This window comes from Mya arenaria, chromosome 17, assembly GCF_026914265.1.
Source record: "Mya arenaria isolate MELC-2E11 chromosome 17, ASM2691426v1".
NCBI classification, from domain to species: Eukaryota; Metazoa; Mollusca; class Bivalvia; order Myida; family Myidae; genus Mya; species Mya arenaria.
In genome coordinates, this window is record NC_069138.1 from 45,488,950 (window position 1) to 45,511,357 (window position 22,408).

The following is a 22,408-nucleotide window of genomic DNA, read 5'->3' on the forward strand; positions in this document are numbered from 1 at the left end:
ATGTTATCAATGTATTATAAACAGGTCAACATACTTTAGTTTTGTCTAAGTTCCGGTGGCCGTGTGGATTAACTTGCAGTTATCTTTTTTTTCTTGACTTTATTGGCGTGAGTTCGAACCCCACTAAAACCAAAATACTTTTTTATGCTATAACTATATTTTTGTGTGCAATTTAGATATCATAGAGTAAAATAATGTTAAAGTAAGTTTTCAGGTGCATTACCGGAACAACTAATCTTTGGTCCAACAATATGAGCGAGTCACTTTAAACGCGGCCTAATATTTATAAACTCGTACGTTATTTACACTTTAAACCGTTAATTTTGATTAGTTTTCTCCGTCCGTTTGTTTATAATGTATTTGTTTAAGCAAGAACTCAATTTAGCCGATGAAAGGTGGGCGTATTATGAAAAGAGATCAGCAACCCTAACACTAGTACCAGCTAATCGCCTTAAACTTTAATACTTGCATAACGTAGAAGATCATAAAGACTCACTTAAGAATAATCATTGTATTTCTTGGTTTCCTTAAGGTTCCTGAAACTGCCCTGGGAAATGGTGTGTTGTACACATGCAATGTCAGGTGAATTGGCACACTCTCTTTAAGTACATCTTAAATGGTAAATAATATACACTTAAATGTCTTAATTCGTTGTTTATCTGTTACAAGAACTTTGTATGTCTACAGACATTTATTGCTAAAATGTAATTAATTTTGTAATTATTTAAGATGAAAATGTATAATTAATTTATTTGCTAGCAAATTAACTTTACCCTAGGTAATATAACCATCGATTAGTTACTTTCATAGAGTGGTTAAAATGTGTTTTAATATTACTTTCTACACAGGAGTGAAATTAAGTGATCATGCCAACGGCGGCTGCCCTACAAGAGTTTGTCCTTCTGTGGTATTACGGCGGAATTAAATTAATAAATCAACGGAATTTGTCTGACTTGTTTCCACAATATCGCAACAAAGATATTGTGTTCGTGAATGTGTTAATGACAAAACAAATGAAAAGAAAAAGGAAATGTTAATGACAAAACAAATGAAAAGAGAAAGGAAATCGTGAAGGAAACTTGTTATAACCAAGTATTAAACATCCCGTTTCAAACTATATTAGTGCTTTGCACTCTTATCCTTGAATGAAATCTTTGCATCATATTGGGATTTAATCATCCAAGGTCACACCTACTGACTAAATTAAATAAGAACAGATATTTGGCAACCTCGTAATTCTCATCATTCGTATGTTCCCAACATGTGGTATATGCTAATTAAATTTAATTCCTACATGTTAATTAAAATATTTTAGAATGGCCTTCCAGTTAGGTACAAATCATACTAGAAATTGTTGCTGTGTTTTTTGTTCACAGAGAAGTGATTTATTTTCTTATCATATGGGATGGTTGTATATATTATATACCTATGTTTCTTAAAAAATCCGCTTTAGCCGATGTAAAAGGAAAACAGCGTTGTATCACCACAACATTTATGGCTCCGTACAAATTATTAATAATTCCTTGTTCTACATAGCATTCTGTTCACGCGTATTGCTTATATTGATTTCAGATGACAATGCTAACGATAGTTATAGCCACCGGTAGTTTGATACAATCGCATCGCATGTTTGATGAGCGTATATCTCGGGGTTCCAACTCTGTAACACAAGAGCTAGACGATTGATCAAATACAGATGTCTCCCCCTGTGGTTGTCCGGGTTCCGCGACATTAAAAACGCAGACATTTACTTTAGCCAAAAGGTTCGACACAAATTTGTTTTATTTATTATAATATCACATACTTACTAATATATATATATAGCCAGTGGTTCTATTGTCTATTTTATTTCGTAAATTTCGTAAATTAACGAAATAAGCCTGTAAACACAATTGATACCTTTTATACAATATATGACGATACAAACATCATTATTACAATAATGCAATAATACTATCATAATAAATAAAAGGAATACAACAATGCATGAAGTATCATAATTAAAACATACCGGCAGCAATATCATAAATAATCTTTTGCAAGATTATATTATACGTCAGGGTTATGCGTTCGTTCACGTCGGTTCTTTAGATGGTAGTGATTTAGCCGGGAAAGTTAGCACGGGTAATTTGATTAGATAAAGCGCCCCCTATATATATCTAAAAATAGCTCACTCCTACGAGAACCGGAATGACCATTTACATACTATACAAGTACATAACAGATACATACACGACATACAGACGATACATTGACATTACATTTACAAGACATTGACTACGAACGCGCGTTTAACTTAATGATGAAATGATTAAACGAACGGGTTGTTACATATATCTATACTACAATGCCCATACATTGTAAATGAACAAATATATGCTTAAGTCAGTTTCTTATCAAATAACCCCAAAAATCATAAACAATAAAAAAATAAAAGTAAGCTATTTTACAAACGAATATTACTTTATTACAAATGACAGTCGTAACGAAAACTCAATCGTTTGTCGAATTTAGAGCTTATGTTTCCCGACTTAACTTTTCGACAACCACAGTGGCTACCAACGATTGACACGATTCACATTTACTTTTCAATCTTGATGTCGTCTTAAAAAACTCGGCTTTATTTTACATATACATTCAAATAACTTATATATCAGTCAGTTATATGATACAGGTTGGTCCTATATGGGATATACGGGTCAAAACCCCATTATTGTTTCTCGCGCTTCGAATAGTAGCCTAATTCGGGCTATGAATAAAACAATTCACGAAACAACAATCTAAAATAGCGTCATGTCGTTTGAAAAAGGCTCGATGTTAACCTCAACTAATTGAGACTTAAATATAACTGTGACATAGGAAGGCACTTTCTTAAAACTTCCTTTTTCTGGAATTATCTCAGAACGGATATATTCTTCCCTCGCCGCTAAGAATAATCATGGTGAGATGGTCTTTTACAAAATACAATGCAGATTCAACAAGGGTACTTTTCCCCTATTTAATAACAATGTAAGCTTGCATTTTTTATATTAATAAAAAGCCAAATTCATTTAATTTCAGTTTAATAACTGATATGCATACGAGTATTGCCCTTCGAACAAATATTATTAGCACAGTGTATATCTTTTCATATTTAAGAAAAAAATAAGTTGAAATGTTGTCGCCATTGTTCGTCCATTTCACTCTGTTAACCAAGGGGCAAAACTCTTAAATAGTTTGGACTTGTTCACATATTGGAGTGTTTTTGTGATACTGTGTACCTTGTTAACTGTTGTTTACATCTGCTTGTATTGGTTTACTGTTGATGACAAATGCAGACATTCGTATTGCTGCGCAATACACCTGCGACGACGTAAACAACACCGCCGCAATACATCGTCAGTTTTCATAAACAAAAACAAGCGTATCAGCTAAGGATGCCATCGAACCATTGTACTTTTACAATAAAATACTTTTTCTTCTAAAAATGAGATATTTTTTAGAAATACCTATTACGTATCAAGATGAACCATATACTTATTCTTTTATTCCTTTTTCGGAGACAGACATTAAAAGTTTATCGTTCAGAGAATGTTATTGTATTCTCCGATTGGCTTGATGCGATTCCTTCGATGTAGGAGTTCACTGTATAAAGGCTAGTTTTCCGATGCTAAAGTAGTTGATATTTGTATGATGTAAAGTTCAGAACAACAGGAGTAACTGTGATAGAGACTTGATTAATTTAATATCGAACGTGAAGTATGTTTGCGAGCTGTTGGTCATAATTAAAGGTTTGAAACATATCACAAACTTTTGTTTTTGTTCATAATTGTATACAGAAACATTTAAGAGGCTCAATATAAAGCCTGCAAATAAAAACAGAATATTACAGCACTGAAGAAAAGCCTAGAAATGTATTTAACGCTTTTGGTTGAGATGCAAATTTAATTATTCAACAAATTGCCAATTATTAATTAAATAATTGTGTTCAAAAGTTTAAAGAGATATAAACAGCAGAGATGAATGTGTTTAAGTATTTTTTCTGATTATTTTATCTTATTTCTAAACGTTCCCGGTAGAAAATTTTTAAAATATGACTTTAAATGGAACTACGCCTGAAGAAGCAGGTGAAAAAATAAGCATGGAAAACGCAACTGATATACCTCTACCTGTGTTTGATGAAATGAACCTTGTCAAACTACTTGTTAATGGAACTTTGTTTATTTTGTCGCTGTTTGGAAACTTATCAACGATCGCTCAAATGTACAGAATGCGGCGGCGAAAATCTACGATAAACACTTTAATAATCAACTTGGCAACGGCAGACTTATTGGTGGCGTTTTTCTGTATGGGAGTCGAGGCAGTTTGGGCCGCAACGGTACAATGGTATGCTGGAAACTTTATGTGCAAGGCAATCAAGTTCGCACAAGTTTTCTCCTTCAATTTGTCCACATATATAACAGTTGTGATCAGTTTAGACCGATGTTTTGTGATTATGGATCCTATTAGTCGCCACAGGGCGCCCAAAAGGGTCCGCATAATGATAGCAGCGTCTTGGTGCTTTTGTGCTATCCTTAGTATACCACAGGTAAGGAGACCATTACCTAATATTCATTCAATATATATGCAAAAAGCTACAGAAACATGCTCAGTAGCAAAAAGTTTAACATAAACCCGGTTTAGTGGCAATGGGCAACGCCAAAGACATAGAACACTAACTTTACCTCTTGGTACTATTGCAAATTTAAGTAATAGACTCGTGAACCGACGTCTCGTAAATTCACCATAAGATTAAAGAATTTTGATCGACAACATGAATGGGGAGAAGATCCGTATTAACCATTCCGGTTGGTTTGCAAAACTGTGAGCAATATTGCCTTACAATGAGACAAAGATTTCGGCAGCTATAAAATATACAAATTAAATAGGATAAAATACCTGACTTCTGTCAACGAAACGTTTTTACAATTACACGGTAATTACTTTAACAAATTCCTTCTCATCTTTGACCATCTTTGTCCTTATACTTTACACTGCATCATGATAACAAGTATGTTCGATTCATTGAACTTCAGAGATTAAGTTCGCGTTTTAAGGTATCCAAGACACAGTTCCATATTTTTCAGTTTATGATCTAAACGCCATAGCGTCAAAAACGCCAACAACGTACTATATTATTAATAATAATATTTACTTTAAAGAAATGTTTACTGCACAGTGAACTGCGCTGTGTGCTTAATTGTTACCATGGTTTAAAAAGGGGCCGTTTAGATAACAGCAAAACAAACACAGCAACTACATGAAACGATAGAAAATACATTGCGGGTTAAAATGATATATATATATATATATATATATATATATTGTTACACGTAACAATACAATAGCGTTTTGATCACGCGTGTCCAGGTAAATTGGATCATCCCTCTTATATAGGTATTAAAGATAGATTCGTTCATTGCCAAATAAAACTGAACGTTGCAAATCAAAACTATTGAGCACAAAATTTGATTAATTTTTTTAAAACGGGTTTGAGAAATCCCAAGTAGTAAATTACTATTGTAGCGTGTAAACATAATATGTAGTTAAATGCCTTCTATGGTGCACTTTACATGCGATGTACGTATAAAAAGACATATGTCTTTGTTCATGTTATAGAAAATGAAATTTATATGAGTACAGCCTACATAGACTGAAAGAAAGCTTTTGATCTTGTTGATCATACAATTACAAAAACGCGAATTCTGTCCAAGAACACCCATCTTTATCATAAGAAAATTTATTCCTTCTAGGTGCCTTTAAAATTTTATCTAACCATTAATGGATGTATACAGTATTTTTACAATTTTTGTTTTGTAATAATAATAATAATAATAATAATAATAATAATAATAATAATAATAATAATATGATCCGTTGAGCTACTTGTTAACACTTACGTGATAACAATGGGATATAAAACCGTTCTATTAAAATGGTTTTCGGTCCGATAGTTGTGCATCTAATGTGGGAAGTACAACAAAGAATTGAAAAAAAACTTTTTCTTTAAGCTGTCAAAATTAATGTTTTAAGCCTTGTAAAAATAGCAAACAGATTAAGTCAAAAAGGTAACTTCTGAAATGGGTTTCTATATACGCTTAAAATGAAGTTGACTCATACGTATTAAAGACGTTTATGATTGCTTGCTGTTCGCCACTATGCGATAATCGCCCTCGAACTCATTATGTCCTTCGGGCCTACGGCCCTCAGGCCATTATGGACATCTTCGGGCGATTATCGCTTAGTCGCGAGCAGCAAGCAATCATTAACCTCTTATTCATGAACAACATGTCGGTTAGACATAAAAAAGCTTTTGACATAATAGCATGCATGTTAGACATAATATACTGTCAATTAGACATAATAGCTGGAGCGGTCACAACGTAAAACAGTTGTGGCGTTCCATAATGGCGTATAAGAATCGGAATCGAAAAACCAGGAGTCCTATTTGAATATAATATATATCATATTCTAGTTTTATATCAGATGCAGTCCAAATTATATCATTTACCAAACAATATCACAGTGTTACGAAACAAGCGGCCGATTTCGGACAGTGTAAACGTTTATCCTGTCAAAGCCGCGCATCCATAATTACATTTTCTTTGAAAAAAAATGATACCAGTTTTTGCCCTTAGGGCATGAATAATTAATACTCCTAATATATGTTTAATCTTACCGTCCTTTATCAAGTTGGGTCGTGTTATTGTCTTTGAAGGGAGAAGAAGAGAATCAATAAAAAATAAAGCGCAGGTTTTATTCCAATATGTCCTCTCTAAACATATAGGGTGAACGATCGGATTGCACGGCTGGTTATAGCGATAGAGAATTACATTTCACCATGAAGAAATAAGTATATAGTTGATAAGTCCTTTAAACTACACACTGTGTCATGGCTATTTGTCTTAAAGAAATCATCCATCTTTAACTATTTAAGGTTAAATAATATTCCTGCTAGATTTTTGAAGGCAGCTGCCTTATTAAAATACAAGTCATATTTTCAATCAAAAGCCACAAAGTGCAAACCGCTTTTGAAGAAAAATCGTAGATCATAAGTTTCGAATTGTAAGCATTTTATTCAGTTGACCAAAATCTTTTGGTGATTTATATACGCTAAGCTGGAAATATTCTTATAAAATGGTATGTGGAGTCATTGGGGGTGGTTCGCTCATACTTAACCGACATGAATCAGTCTGTTCGTGCGTATTATACCAAATCGGATTTTAATCAAATTGTGTGCATCTTGTTTGTATGCTGCATTAATGACATGAATTAAATCATCCGCTCTAAATGCAAATTGATACTTTATGCTGATGACAGCGCGATTTAAATTTCATATAAAATCCCTAATACCATTATACAAATTTTGGGACAAGAATTGCAAAACTACAGCAAGTGGTTAACTGATAACAAATTATCCCTTTATCTAGAATAGACGGAATGCATTCTCATTTTCAGTTCCAAACCTAAACATGAAAAAGTAGGTGTTTTAACATAAATTGCAATGACCATGTAATCAAGTCTCAAGAATCAGTCAAAGGATGTTTTAACAAAATCTCTTTGTAATTTCATAATACGATGCCATCTGGGTTATGCTGTGGTCGCACCATGAAGTTAAAAAATAGACTCCATGTGGCACAAAAGTCTTTCATTTGATTTATTAAAAACGTTGATTGTAGAGCCTGGCTCTCAGTGGCAAGCTTTGCCGATCTTAGTTTTTTTTAAATAGACATAAGATATAACTTTAAATGTCGTGCAGAGATGTAAACAACTTAGGCTAAATCGTGTTTATATATGTTAATGACTTATGTCAATTTCATGTCGAAGATTAAAAGAGTTTTAAGAATCTAGTGGAAACTTATACTTATAGGAGGAGAATACTGTATTTGTGTATTTTTAAAGTTTAGATATTTGTTAAGTATAAGTGTGCTTTTTAAGAACATACCCATATGTTAAATAATTTGTATGAGATGAGCATACGAACAAGGTGATCCGCTATCAATTTTAAATGCGTTCAAGTGTTCAAAAACAGTAATCTAATCGAGGTATATGTTTGTGACGTATATTCCAATTTCCGTATATGATCATGCAATACCTACTATGCATTGGTTTTACACGCAACATCAACAATATAATCAGGATGTTTATGAAGATATAGGTGTAGTGTATTGCTTTTAAATGAAAATAATATCCACCATGTTAACATAGATTATTGAAATGCAGCTTTATGCTTATTTCATGGTATGAAAAAGCAACAAAAAATAAAGAATAAAGAATTGCTGACTTTTTAGCCAAAAGAGTAACTGATCTCGGTATGTTTGAAACGTTAATCTGCAACCATATTGCTGTTAGAAAATAGTTCAACGTTAAACATTCAAAATGTACAAATCGATGATCAAATTGAACCGATTCATGATGACATCTTCGCTTAGGGCATTGGCTTATCTGGGACAGTCACAAACACTTTAATTGATACCAGAAAACGCTCAAATAATTTGACATGGGTCATATTAAAGACAGAACACACACATAACACTAAACATTTTATAAATAATGAGATATTGTAAATTGCAAGAAATCGTCTATCGACGATTAGTGGGGCTACCAACCCCCACCTATGTAAAATCAGTGGAAAAAACAGAGTTTAAACGAAACAGATCATGAATTTTACCTTTATGATGCTGGCGTATATGTAGTAAATGTCCTACAATAAATATGAGCACCAATTAAGGAATGAATTGTGGGGTTGATGTCATTATCGGGGATATGAACGCAATTGGGTAGGTTAAAGTACGCGTGGAGTTTTTTTTTACCTGATGTTTAGATGAATGAATCAGTTGTCTTCATGAGTTAATGGAGTGTGCGGTATATCTTAACAATTCAAATCAAGTATCAATATTCTGACTTGTTCTTTATGTTCGAATAGACAGAAACATTATCCATCGGCACCAAATACATGATATCAAACTGTGCAACATACTTCTATCAGCATATGCCTGTAGGTACATCAGCAATCAATTAGCGATCTATAACTTAATAATTTAAATTTATTTTAGGGAGTAGAATGATTTGCAAGAAGATACTACTTTAATATTTAAGGTGTTATTGAATTCAACTTTTTAACATCGAATGTATACAATGCTTTGCATCATTATTTATTCTTCTGTTCATTTCCTTTAAATTAATTTACTATTTTCAGTGCTCATTTTGTTTAAAAAGACGCCTACTTATGTGTTATGTTCATACTACTTTAAAGTAGCCGACGATCATTCAAACAGCGATTGGATTGGGAAAAGTATCATTACATAATCAAAAACGTTTCGATTATGATTTAGTTTAACACAGGATGCAAATGTAAAATAAAGAATCTCTTTCGTCCTAATTGTTGTCTTTATGTAAAGATAAACCCAATCAATAGTCTACAAGACTTCTGTTATTAAGTTCATCGCAGAAAGATCTATAGAAAGAAAAGAAATAATATAAATTGATGGCGATAAATACTCTGTAAATGCAATTAAAACGCCCTTAAACAGTGTTAATTATTTTCTGAGCTTCGATTTTTCCTCTTTGGACATGCGAAAGAAAACACATTAGCAAAAATGCGTGTAAAATAACCACAATTTTCATTTTAAAATCAAATACCACCGTTTAAAGTCGGAGTACCAGTTAGGATAAAACAATTACAGAAATAAATCAAAGTGAGTATCTAACTATGATAGATTCTCATATAATGTCTGATAAATTTCAAAGGTCCACACGATGCTTTATTAAGAGAAATGTATGAAAAATACCAACGAAATTAAAAACTGGTCCACTGACTTACTATATGCTAATGAGGCAGAAAAGCGGGCGGAGTCTAGCACCAATGTTGTTTAGCGAAAAATCGCAGATATATATGGTTTGTTTTTTAAAAGCCACTTGTTGTGTTAAATGCCAAATCAAGTGTAGTAAATCATTGGAATGTTAAAACTAAGATACTAAAAGCTTGAACCCTACAGCAAATGTTGATATTTGCCCAAATAACGTCTTTGAAGACAACACTTTCCATGCTGTGTTGTTGCGTGATTGGATAATTTACATTATCACGTAGTCTATTGTGAGGTGTTGGTGTATCTGTTGTTTTTAGCCCTTCTAGCAGTCTAGTTTCGCACTTGAATAAAACCTAAATATTTTCAATATCATATTACCTAATAATGATCACATAAGTGTTATTATTATATTACTGGTAAACTGTTTAAACCAAAAGCTTCTTAAGAATGCTAATAATGAGTTTTTTATGCTACGGGTGTTTAGAAAACGACGTAATGAACAAGTTTCGTCATGACGTTGTGCGCGCCAAATTTCAATTTTACTTGGACGATACTTTCGGTTTTGCTGCATTTTGAAGTTGCATTTTTATCATTCTAGGGCTTTAAGGTGTTGAGATACCATTTGGATATACATACAAAAAATAAGTTTACATCACCAAAGCATAGTGGGACTTTAAATAATACATATTATTTCAAAAATACTTTCTCTTGAGAAAATTCATGACAGAAATATTTAAGCCACCCCACAGGGACATGTCCTCGTAAAATAAGCCGGGATTGACTCACTTGTATGTTACATCTACACAATCTTCTTTACATCTGCTTCAAATTCTTAACGCTTAATAATTTAAAATGTCGAAAAAATGTGTTTTCTATAGCAGGAAAACGTGATAGGCGATTAGTAATTCATTTTCGTTTCTCAGGTGGATACTGGCACCCTGTCACTTAAGATGAAGTGGTTAGAAGCTAACATTTAAGGTCAATTAAAATCTAAAAAGTGTTATTTTTAAATAAACATTGTAGTTATAAAAGTTTAACATTAAAAAACACATGTGCACGTCTGAATTCCTAGCAAAACATAGTATATAGGGAATATAATAATATTTCCCTTCATAAAGCGGAAGGCAAATAAGCATTTTAAACAAGATTGCTTATAAATCAAATACCATGGTGTATGTGTAAGTAACTAGCAATGAAGACAATTTAATTTACAGAAATAAATACTATTTCTGTGTACGGTTCGACTTTGATTTTACATCGATTTGTATGTATGTGTTTAAGGAGAAAATCAATACTTTGCTTGCCCCCAGAACATGTTCCGAATTCTTTGTTGATATTTTTTACTATAATTCTCAAACCCGTCACAAAATTGAATTATTCGAATTTGTTTGTTATTATTTTCTGAAAGTTACATGTATGTTACTTCAGACGACCACTATAGTGATGCTGTTCTTTGAGATGTTGCTGCTTTCCGATTGTCTTTAATACGTGTACTGAATAGAAAATAAACCAAAATGATCGTTTTTACATTTCCAGATATTCATATTCCAAACAGCGAAGGGTCCATTTCGCGAACACTTTGTCCAATGCATAGATATGGGATATCACGACGTTGCTTGGGGGAAACGAGTATACAGTATTGTATCGTTACTTCTTAGTTTCATCGTGCCGCTGCTCATCATGGGGATTGCGTATGGCTTAATATCAGGCACAATTACGAGGAAATCAAAGGATTTTAGAGGTGATATCCATTTCCTAATGCAGTTTTATTATCTACCTTTCTCTGATCAAAACGCAATATCAAGACTACCATCTGGTTAATGATCAAATGAGTTCGTGTGAGGCGTATATTTATATGTTGTGTCTAGCGTCTGTTCTTGAAATTGTTTTATGTCCTGAAGTTCTATTGCACAATTCTCCTCAAATGAAAACTCGTAATTAGAAAACTGATTACGATTTAAACAAAGACTGAATCACGATTTCAATACGGAATGCAGTCGTCTGGAATCCTTAAGAGAGATTTACTGGTAGAGAGTCATTTTGAACAAGCGCTGTCATGATTAAAATACATGTCCATTGAGAAGCTCTATGCGACCTACACATTTTCTGAATTGGCTATCTGAATTTAAATCATCATAGATAATCTAAAAGAAATATAATTTCATCATAAAGAAAGTATTGCTTTTGTTTCAGAACCTGAAGAGAGTTCGATATCATCCGAGTATGGTCAGGGTCGCGGTCATGTTCGCAATCATCTGTTCCGGAAGGCCAAACGGAAGGCCCTTCGAATGTCCATAGTCATAGTTGCAGCCTTCATATTCTGTTGGACGCCATATTATGTCGTGTTTATGTACTTCACATTCCTCGATTTGAGTGCAATGCCTAGGAAAACCATGTTGCCACTGTTGTTCATCGGCCATTCCAACGCGCTTATCAATCCAATGATATACGGAGCCTTCCAACTTTGTAAGGTGCATAAACCAAGGTCAGTTGACCGCAGCTTTTTTAATTATTCACGCTGCATGCGTCTTTACTGCATCAAGCGCCAGGCATTTTGATGTATGACAGCTCAAGGTTTGAAAAGATGTATGTTTATAATGCTCATACTCACCAGTACCGAAATATAAAACTTGTTCATATATTCTAGATCTTATATTTAAAGAGCATTGCCATGAAAACAGAAACTTCATGACCAAATCCATTAAACTAACATCTTGTTTCAAATGCACAAGCATAAAGACCATTTTCGGAAACAACACGTACAGCCTATTACCAAGCTGAAAATAGCCAAATACTTGGCAGTGTGAGCTGTTTATTAACTTTGTACAGAAATGGAAATGCGTGATTGATACTCTTTGTATATTGATATATTACAGTATGCACTCCAAGAATATTATTAGTGATAATTACAAATTAAAATGCAAACTGACGGATAGGGCATTTTCCAATATATTATTATTATTCTAAAGCACCCGCATAAATACTTTGTGCGTGATACTATTATTCATTTTTTTTTGTACTGCAGTTGTAGGTCGCAAGAATATTATCATATGCATGTATACATGAATGTTGATGTTAGCTATAAGATTCGTTCACTTAAACAAGACAGTTGTTTTGGATGCAAAGAAGTACTTTCTCAGTTGTAGGTGTCGAAGAAGTAATCTATTACTTGCGTGGTACAGTCCATCCAGATACAAAATAACATCTATTACACAAAGTACTCGCTATTCTCATTCATTGACAATAGTGAAAGATTAAAGAAAATATTTCAATGCAATTTATTGTCCCCTGTAGTCGTAGTCCAAATAAGACACGGCATGCTTAAAATATAATTTGGAGCTTCTTAAGCATGTGCGATGTATTTGATAGAAAAACATTGATTAAAAACGATTTTCTGTCAAAAGGTACTAACACAAGTTATATTTTACCTAGCTTTTCGGCGATATTGATTTCATGCTTTTTGTTTACTTATTAACGGGACGATGCATTATATCCTGATAAATGAACCGTTAAAACAAAAGTTTATCGAAACAAAATTTCACTGTTTCTGATAGTTTACCGATTTTCACTTTAAAAATGAACATAAACATTGACAAAAAATCAATGATGCCATTTCCGAATTGATGTCATTTTGCAAAACAATCCAACGATTTGCCAATGCGATGCAAATTAAATTTAAATGATTAATACGTGTTGTAGCAATGAATCAACCATAAAAGGAATTGTTTGTTTCAGTTGTTTGTTTTAGTGTAAGAATGCTGAATTTCATCTAGCAAACGCCGAAATTAATATTTCAATTGTAGGAGAGCGGTGAAATCTACACTAAAACAACCAATTATTCTCCAGAGAAACAGAGATATCAACTGTATTCAATTGGATAATTGTTCCATGTTCTTTGATTAATTTATTTTTGCTCAAAAATGTATATTTCTGTCATAAGTTGTTGCAAAAATCACAACTCAGCTTTTCGGTATTTGCTAAGACAAAAATGAAACATAGATAACAACTGACACTTATATTTTTCAGGTTTTGGAGAAGAAACGAATGGCAGAGTTACTCAATGCGCACGAAGCGAACCGTTCCCCACGTGCTAGACCCAAACCGCTACGTGGTTGTCAAGCACAACAACCTTGTCGTTCTATGTCACAACGAGGTCGCTCTCAGCCCTGGTATGAACGACGTGAAGGACAAGTCAAAACAACCGTGCGTCATAGTGTTATATAAAGTCAACAACAGCCAAGACAACGTTAACATCCTTGAGTCAACGTCGAGTGAAATAAGTAGTTCCTATCGTGACAATTAGGCGATATTTGTCTTTGGACAAACGGTGGTTGTATGTGACAGAGTCGTTTCATATTGAAATCGAAAACTAATGTAAAGTATAAAATTGAAAGTATTTTTGAGTATATTTTATCAAGATGAAGGCATCGTAAAGTTCAACCTAAAATTGAATCGTTATAAGAGTGTGCTTTAACAATAAAGTTATAAGCGTCTTAATTTTGAAATTGATGAATTGCTACACAGGCTGTTCACAATTATGTCTAATGACAAACTTATTGAACTCGTGTTTGTAGAACTATTGAATGTTCTAATATTTCGTTTGCGAACAAGTTCAAAAGTCATAGTCATCAATATATTCTTCATGCATGCCTGAATGGGGTTATGTGTACACTAAGGTAACGTTCATCACATTAAGATGTGAAAGAGATGTAAATTGAAACATGAATGAGGACAAGCCAATTTTATTCCTTGAAAATGAGTATTTAATCTTGTTTTGAATATTAAAGTTATCTGCTTAATGCCTCTCATTGATATCAAACTAGAACAAGTATTAGGTATATCCTTTACCAGTGTCTACGATACCTACAAATGAACAATAAGCGTAAGGGGCTACATTTCTATTATTATGATATTTCTAATGTATCTCGGTCTACTCTCTACCATTAAATACTGGACGAAGATAAATTTAGCAATACTTTTTTCACATGTTGAATTATAATGATAAAACTGCCAAATGTACTTGAAATGATCAAAACCTGATTGAAATTGACATGAGAGCCGTTATTTTTGTTATAAGTATATTTCGGGAACGAAATGATTGTTGCAGTCCACCATTTTGTATACATGCTGATATTAGTCGAATAAATTTGTTTCCATTCGTCAATGATTTACATCCTCAAACGCGCACTCCCAATTACCATTTCTTAGTTAAGTTTGGAGCTGATTATGCCTTTGAGTAGGGCAATGTCAATAATCTGTGTCCAGAATAAGTGTGGTCCATTAGTCTGTTTTATAATGTTTAACTGGAGAATTAATTAATTTCACAATTAATATCATCACCATCACCATCATGCAGCAGCAGCACGGAAATATAACGAGCTTCTAGAAAACCTTAAATGACATGACTCTATTTCACTTTAGCGAATCTATATACAAATTAAGTATAACAGACGTTTTAGAAGTAATTATATGGCTTTAAATCATATCAAATAAAAATGTATGCTACTACATGTTAAATGGTTCACGCAGTATACATAGACACAACAATTAACTTCGGACAAAAAAATAAGCAAGGTGTGATTTTATGGTGTCTTTAGACTAAGTATTCTAAATTTCGTGAGTTTATCTAAAGCCATTGAAGTGTTATCAGGTTTTGTTATGAGTCATTATTTTGCATTTAAACAAATTGGAATAATAATAATTTGCATAATTTCACTGTAGTTATATCTCGATAATTTTTTTTTTTTATGTTACTATGAGTTTGGCATGATGAATAGAACATAATGCCGATCTTATTTAAGAGATGTTTTGTTTTCATTTATCAAAATTTGTTTATAACAAATAACATTTTAACATCTATTAAACTATTGACTAGACTTATAAGCCTTTATGTTAAACTCACCCAAATATGACAGTTGGGACTGAAAATTAACAAAGTAATCAAGTGGAAATGTAAACTCTTTTAACATGACATATAAGACTGATCACTTGATATCTGCATGCAACAGGCATGTATACATTAATTTTGTATCACGTCTTAATCATGAACTTTCTACATGTTTCATGTTCTCCACAATTAAATTTAAATTTTCTTCCCTGCTCAGCAATCAATTCAGGCGTTGTAAAAGTCTCCGGATTTTCTCTTTACTTCCCAGCTGATGTCATCAATGTTCGGCCAAATAAAGAGTCCTTAGTCTGCCAGTAACCGAACGTATACCTCAGTATCATCAATTTCTTATATCTGACCATTAGCCAGTAAGAGAGGTACACAGCATAAAGGGGAGTGGATATGACAGTAAAATGTTGTATATTTCAGCAGTTAATTATCAATAACATTTTATTTCTTAAATTTCTTAATATTTAAAACCAATGATTGTTCACAAAAAGTTTACACTTAATTCATTTCTGGTGCTAAGCTTAATTAAGTCTTACCAATCATTCGAGGCTTCTTCGCTAAAGGTTCATCATCAACCTGTCCAGTTTGCATGCTGGTTTCAACTTCTGACTGAATCAGATTTTGTTTTGCACTGGTCTCCACTTGATTCGACTCGACAGTGTCTTGATCACAAGTCCTGTAACATGTACAAAATATTAATGTTAGAATATAGCAATATGCGAGTATGTTAATTTGTTTAAATTATTTTGCATCAATGTAAAATAAGAACAATTTACCATGTATTATTAAAGATTGAAAATCCAGTATTAATAAAATTGAAATTCTGAGCATCAGATGTTGACATAATTGAAAATTTGGGCAGGGTTCCTCTGCGAAAAAGCTGGGAGAGTTAGCATTGCTGGGTATCAAACAGCTTTAAGGTTTACATAGATGAAAACCCACTTAACCTGTATCAGTCAGATGTCAGATAAACTAGCTTAAAGCAGTCGTTCATTGTAACAAAACATTGGGTATTTCAGAAAAATATCAACCACAGTCGAAAATGATCGTATCCGAAAAATGTATAGTTCTTGCAATCACATTTTCACAACACACACCCACACACTAACACACACATACTTACAATTTCATTTACATTAAACATTGAATAATCAGTAAACATATAAATATCAATATGTGTTATATACGTTGGCAAAGCATGCATCTGAATATTTTTAAAGCTTGAAGAATCGCTGAAAACTTCAATCACCAGAATGCGGCCCGCTTGGAAACTGAAGGTTTATAACTTCCGGCTCCTGCTAATTGGTCCCGTGGGTTCTGGGAAGTCAAGTTTCTGTAACACCGTGACTTCCGTCTTTCGAGACAGGATCACACAAAGGGCAATTTGCGGCAAAGCGGCGCACAGCATTACGTCCGTGGTGAGTGAACGTTGAAAACTGAGGTTTATTCCAGTCAATGAAAAGCCATGGCCATTACTTGACTTTTGGTTTTCAATTAAATTCCAATTAAATGTTAAATCTGGCAATTGAATTTTCCATCGAAGTTCGAATTTAATATGTACATAAAGTTTAATACAAGTACGTAAATGTTTCTAGATTGATTTTTAAACAATATGAATTTGTTATTTCCAACCCGTGTGTCCCTTCAGTACCACCCATATACAATCAAAATAAGTTCTGATGACTGTCTTAACTTCCGCCTGTGTGACACACGTGGACTCGAGGAGGAGCTGGGCATCGACCTGATACAGTGCAACCATCTGCTAGATGGAAATCTGCCAGAGTTCTTTCAAGTAATCAACTATTTTTGTTCACTAATCTTGTCTTAAAGTTATTTATTTAAGTATGATCATTGCCCCAGTTTTTTCAAGAATACTTATTTTAATTTTTATTTACTAACTCAGTTCATTTTACTACTTTATAGCGTAGCCTAGTTTAACACAACTGAAAGACAGTACGTATGTATGAAGCGTTCTTCCGGGCGCTCTTCAACTTTATACTCGAACTGTCTATTGTTTTAAATGTTTTTACGAGCAGACTTTTATAAAACAAACTCCTAATATATATAAATTGTCATGTAGACTACTTTGCCCCCTCCGATCATTACATGTTTACTCAAATAATTGTATTTGGAAAACAATAATAAACGTATTAAATCATCAATGTGATTCTCCCAAAAAATTCTAACTAATTAACTGAGTTTCAACCATTTCAAGCAATTATTATTGTTATTCTTTGAACTCTTAAATCACTCAACTGATCACACACACACACACACATACATATATATATATATATATATATATATATATATATATATATATATATAAACTTAATTTACATCTCTAGAAATCATTCACTATTTCTATGCGTAACCCTTTCAACAGAAATAAACTACATGTACAATAACTTGTATATCTTTATGGGTGTATCTTTACTTAGTTAAGTCTATTTCGACTTTCTCGCCATATGTACATGGAATTGAAAAAGAAAATACCACTTGAACTCTAAATAAGGGGTATGCCCTATTAACATCTTATTACTATATTTCTGATTCCAATTAATTGTAATACACTAAATGTGTTTTGACTGACAAAGCTTACTGGAATAATGACGAAATTAATCGATGAGGCCTTTGATTTCACTGAAACGTCATATAATTGCTGTTTTTAAAGGTGTTATTTATAGTTCTGCTTTTTCCTTTAAACCAAAGACACTACCTTTTGCAAATGTATTCAATGGCAGAGAAGAAAGGGAATAACCTATCAAAAAGAGCCGTTAATTGCACATGTAAACGATCTTATTTCATCTGTCCCTGTCTTCAAAAAGATCAACAAACAGTATGGCCGAATGTGTTACATATATATTGCCCTTTATGATTGTGACTACAATGTCACAATAATTTGGTTACCAACAGTTGCTTTAAATCGTTCCCAGAAATGCACCAGACCTCACCATTTAAAATAATATACTCCGTCCAAGTCCACCCGCTTTCGCCGCCCCTCGTACGGAGAATTCAATTGGTTACATAATTGGTTAAAAAATTAAAACCTACAAAATATGAAAGACTAGAAATGATTTTCTACCCAAGAATATGAGGCCTTGGGACATTTTCACAAAATATCTTAAAGCGTTTTTCTAATTTAATTAGTAATTTTCCTAATTGAAGTTACTCACTAGTCCTATGATTTAATAACTTGTGATTTCTAAAATATTTCATTGTTATTTACTTATTTTCAAAAAACTTACTTTCAGGTAAAAAAATATCTTTACACTTACTTAATTTGTCAATGAAAATCTGACTGAGAGATTGATTTAAGTTAGGAAATTACATGATGTTTTATGAATACCTCACCTGGGGCCGCATTCATTAAGGTTCCAACCTAATCTCCAAATTCTTCAAATTTTAACTATAAGCATTTATTATCTGATCTTTTTCCTGCTTATTTATAATTGGGATGTTGAAATATTATTAGTTTTCTTTCAAATCAACTTTCATATCGATATATTATTTTCAGTTTAGTGCTGACTCTGGAATTGACACAAAGGATTCGTTATTTGTCCAGGAGCCAACCCTGGCCGACAAGATCCACTGTGTAGCTTTTGTTCTTGATGGTGCTACACTTGATGAACTTCCGCAGCGTGTGATTGACAAGATGAAGGATTTCAAAAAACTCTGCACTCGGTAACGTAAGAACAATGAACATTTCTAATAAATAGCACCAAGCATCGTTTTCATATAACCAGACACACCAGTTCAAAATCACTAAAATATTTGTCTTATCCTCCGATCCACAGTGTTCTTAAAAATAATGTAAAAAACCAATGGGAATCAAGAAGAGCTAAACATTAGAAAAAAAAAACGTTGTTACAATTTATTTTCTAGATATGTGAAACGAAAGAAGATGTTATGCGAAATATGATTTAAATGAATTGTATCCAAATTACCACTGCATTCTAAATGTTTCAGATATTCCCCAAGCAGTATTACTTACGAAAGTTGATCTCATCGATGGTATAGTGGTCAGTTCTATTAACACAGTGTTAGAAAGTATCGACGTCGGGGAAACGGTCCGGGAAGCCGCCGAACTGCTGGGAATTCCGGAATACAACATTCATCCAATCAAGAACTACAATACAGAGGTAGAACTGGATGAAGGTGTCAACATCCTCGCCCTACAAGCGCTGCAACAGATGATGAACTACGCGGAGGATTTTATGGAGAATATTCAACAGAGGGAAGGAAAGTCGCTACAGAATTGTGAGGAAAAGTACATGTCTGAGTCGGATGTGATTGAAGAAGAAGCTGGAACGCTTTAAAGACCGCCTGATATCTGTCAAAGGAAACAATATAATTGGATATAATACACAATTATGATTCGGCTATCCCAAGTGTTCAATCTAGTATTATACCTTTGTTACATTTAATGCAATCACCTATAAGTCAATGGGCCACACTTTGTTTAAGTGGTATATAAAGTGTATATATATAACTAAATACAAAGATTGTAAAGTACCGCCTTGGAACGGTCAATAAAATAAATTTACTGGGGAAGACTAAAGTTAAATGGGGCCCCGTGTGACAGTGCTACATACTGATACACGTTGAAGAACCAGGATAGCTCTAACCAGTGTTTCATTCTGTCTGTGAACTATGCTCCAAAAATCAGATATGACGTACAGTCTTATTGAAGCACTCTCCGAATGGGCCTTAACCGAGTGAGAGTATAAATAAACTTGCACACATACTCTTGGCTCTCACCAAAACGTTTCAACAGTGCTAGATCATTTTCAAAATATTAGAATTAGTTATATTACTCTTTGAGGATATCATTAAGATTTCGACCTTTAATGGAAATCATTATAGGATCAATGAAGATATTTTGAAGTTTTGGACTGACTTTGGATATTATGTTTTATTTAATGTATTTAAATGTTAGGATGTATTATTTGAATTTGATTTTGTTAAACTTGCTAAATATGTACATCTTAATTGTTGTTTGAAGTGTGTTGCTTGTTTGCTCTCTTTCTGTTGCGTTTGGTGGTTGTAAATTATTTCATATTCCATATCACGTCCTTTCCGATATGCATTATAGTCGTATTGTTTCAGTTTCTACCTTTGTGCTTTATCAGTTCACTGCCAAACATTCTTATACACTCTCGCATAATTGCTTCTATGCAATTCGACTTATTTTGATATAACATGCGTCATTTAAAGAAGAACCTGTGTTTGTCAGTGATTATAAGGCTTTGTAATTGAATTTCACGGCATTGATGTCTTAGGTGTCAATGTCAGTCTGTGAATAATGATGAAACCACATACAAAAGAAGAACCTGTATTTGTCAGTGATTATAAGGCTTTGTAATTAAACTTCACGGAATTGATGTATTAAGTGTCAATGTCAGTCTGTGAATAATGATGAAACCAAATACATGTACTTACACTTATGACTGATATATGCTTTACAAAATTAAGCTCTGTTTTAATATACTCAATTTACTCATATCATTAAAACGTCTCTAATTTTCTATTATTTTAGTAGGCATTATTCACAAACTGTTTTTAAGGTTTTCCCTAAAACTCGTATGCTTGAATTGTGTATTCCTGTCGGGTTGTTTGCTACCCGTTTATTACCCGTATACCGTGTATGCTTAGAAATACAAAGTGAAAACCTCTAACTAAAAACTTCCCGGAATCGATCTTCTAGGTTGTCCGTTGAATTATAGTGAGTTCTTGAAATATTGCTTCACTTATATGGACATTTTTATGTTAATGTCAATTCCAACCAATACAGGGTATCAACAATTCGGTAGTCGAGAACGTATTGTTAATCACATGGCCTAATCAAGAGCATAGGGAATGTTAGTGGTAGTTTCAACGACTCTGTTGCATCAATTATGCTTGACTGAGTCATACTCATGAAGGTAACTTCCATTGAAATTAAACATGATCGGTATGGCCGATCTTAATACGTAGGTGGAATAGTTTTAAATGTTGGGGTTAAGTTTGCTTTTAACAGTTATCAAAACCCGTGGTTTATGGATGACAGCTATAAGTCAAAGAGAGATTTAAACTGGGAACAGTGCAACACGCCTTGTGCCAACATGCCGACTGCTGCTCAGATTCAGCTTTTCCCATCGACCACCGTCCCGCGTACGTCGATCGTCAACAATTGCTTTAAACGGCATCTTCTCTTAAACCGCCTGACCAATTTAGATGAAGCTTCACTGCGATGTTCTTCGGATGGATTCCTTTCAAATTGTTTACAGAAATGAATTCCATGCATAACTCTTGTTTTCATGGCAGTCGAAAGGAAAAAACAACAACAACACTTCTTTACACAAACAATGAGGAATAGAGCTTAGATATTTGGTGTGGTACATTGTCTAATGATCCTCTGCCAAGATTGTTCAAATAATGCTGCTGGGGTCAGAACTGACACAGCACCGGGAGTCACACGTTCCTTACATACTTATATACGGAGTTCGTTGATATTCTTCTTGTCTGAAACCTGAAGCATCATATAGAAGTTATCTATAAAGTTTGTTAAAAAAGTGACCCTTTAGTCAAAATTGGCCCCATCCGAAGGTCACAACTTTCCTTATAGACTTTGTCAAGAAAACAATTGAACTTTTTCTTGTCTGAGACCGCTCGGAACGGACCCTTGACATTATGTAGCACCAAA

At 33.4% G+C, this 22,408-nt stretch overlaps 2 protein-coding genes across 2 annotated transcripts; both read left to right on the forward strand.

Moving 5' to 3' along the window:
- Positions 1 to 4,072: 4,072 nt before the first annotated feature.
- On the forward strand, positions 4,073 to 14,156 carry LOC128223539 (gonadotropin-releasing hormone receptor-like). The gene is made up of 4 exons (XM_052932816.1): positions 4,073 to 4,567; positions 11,364 to 11,568; positions 12,021 to 12,312; positions 13,854 to 14,156. The coding sequence occupies exons 1-4, from the start codon at positions 4,073 to 4,075 to the stop codon at positions 14,128 to 14,130; spliced, it is 1,269 nt and encodes a 422-aa protein (XP_052788776.1). The 3' UTR covers positions 14,131 to 14,156.
- A 2,820-nt stretch (positions 14,157 to 16,976) lies between these two features.
- Positions 16,977 to 20,042, forward strand: LOC128223540 (interferon-induced protein 44-like). The gene is made up of 4 exons (XM_052932817.1): positions 16,977 to 17,141; positions 17,372 to 17,515; positions 19,241 to 19,364; positions 19,693 to 20,042. Exons 1-4 carry the CDS (start codon positions 16,977 to 16,979, stop codon positions 20,040 to 20,042), a joined length of 783 nt encoding a protein of 260 aa, XP_052788777.1.
- The last annotated feature ends 2,366 nt before the right edge of the window (positions 20,043 to 22,408 follow it).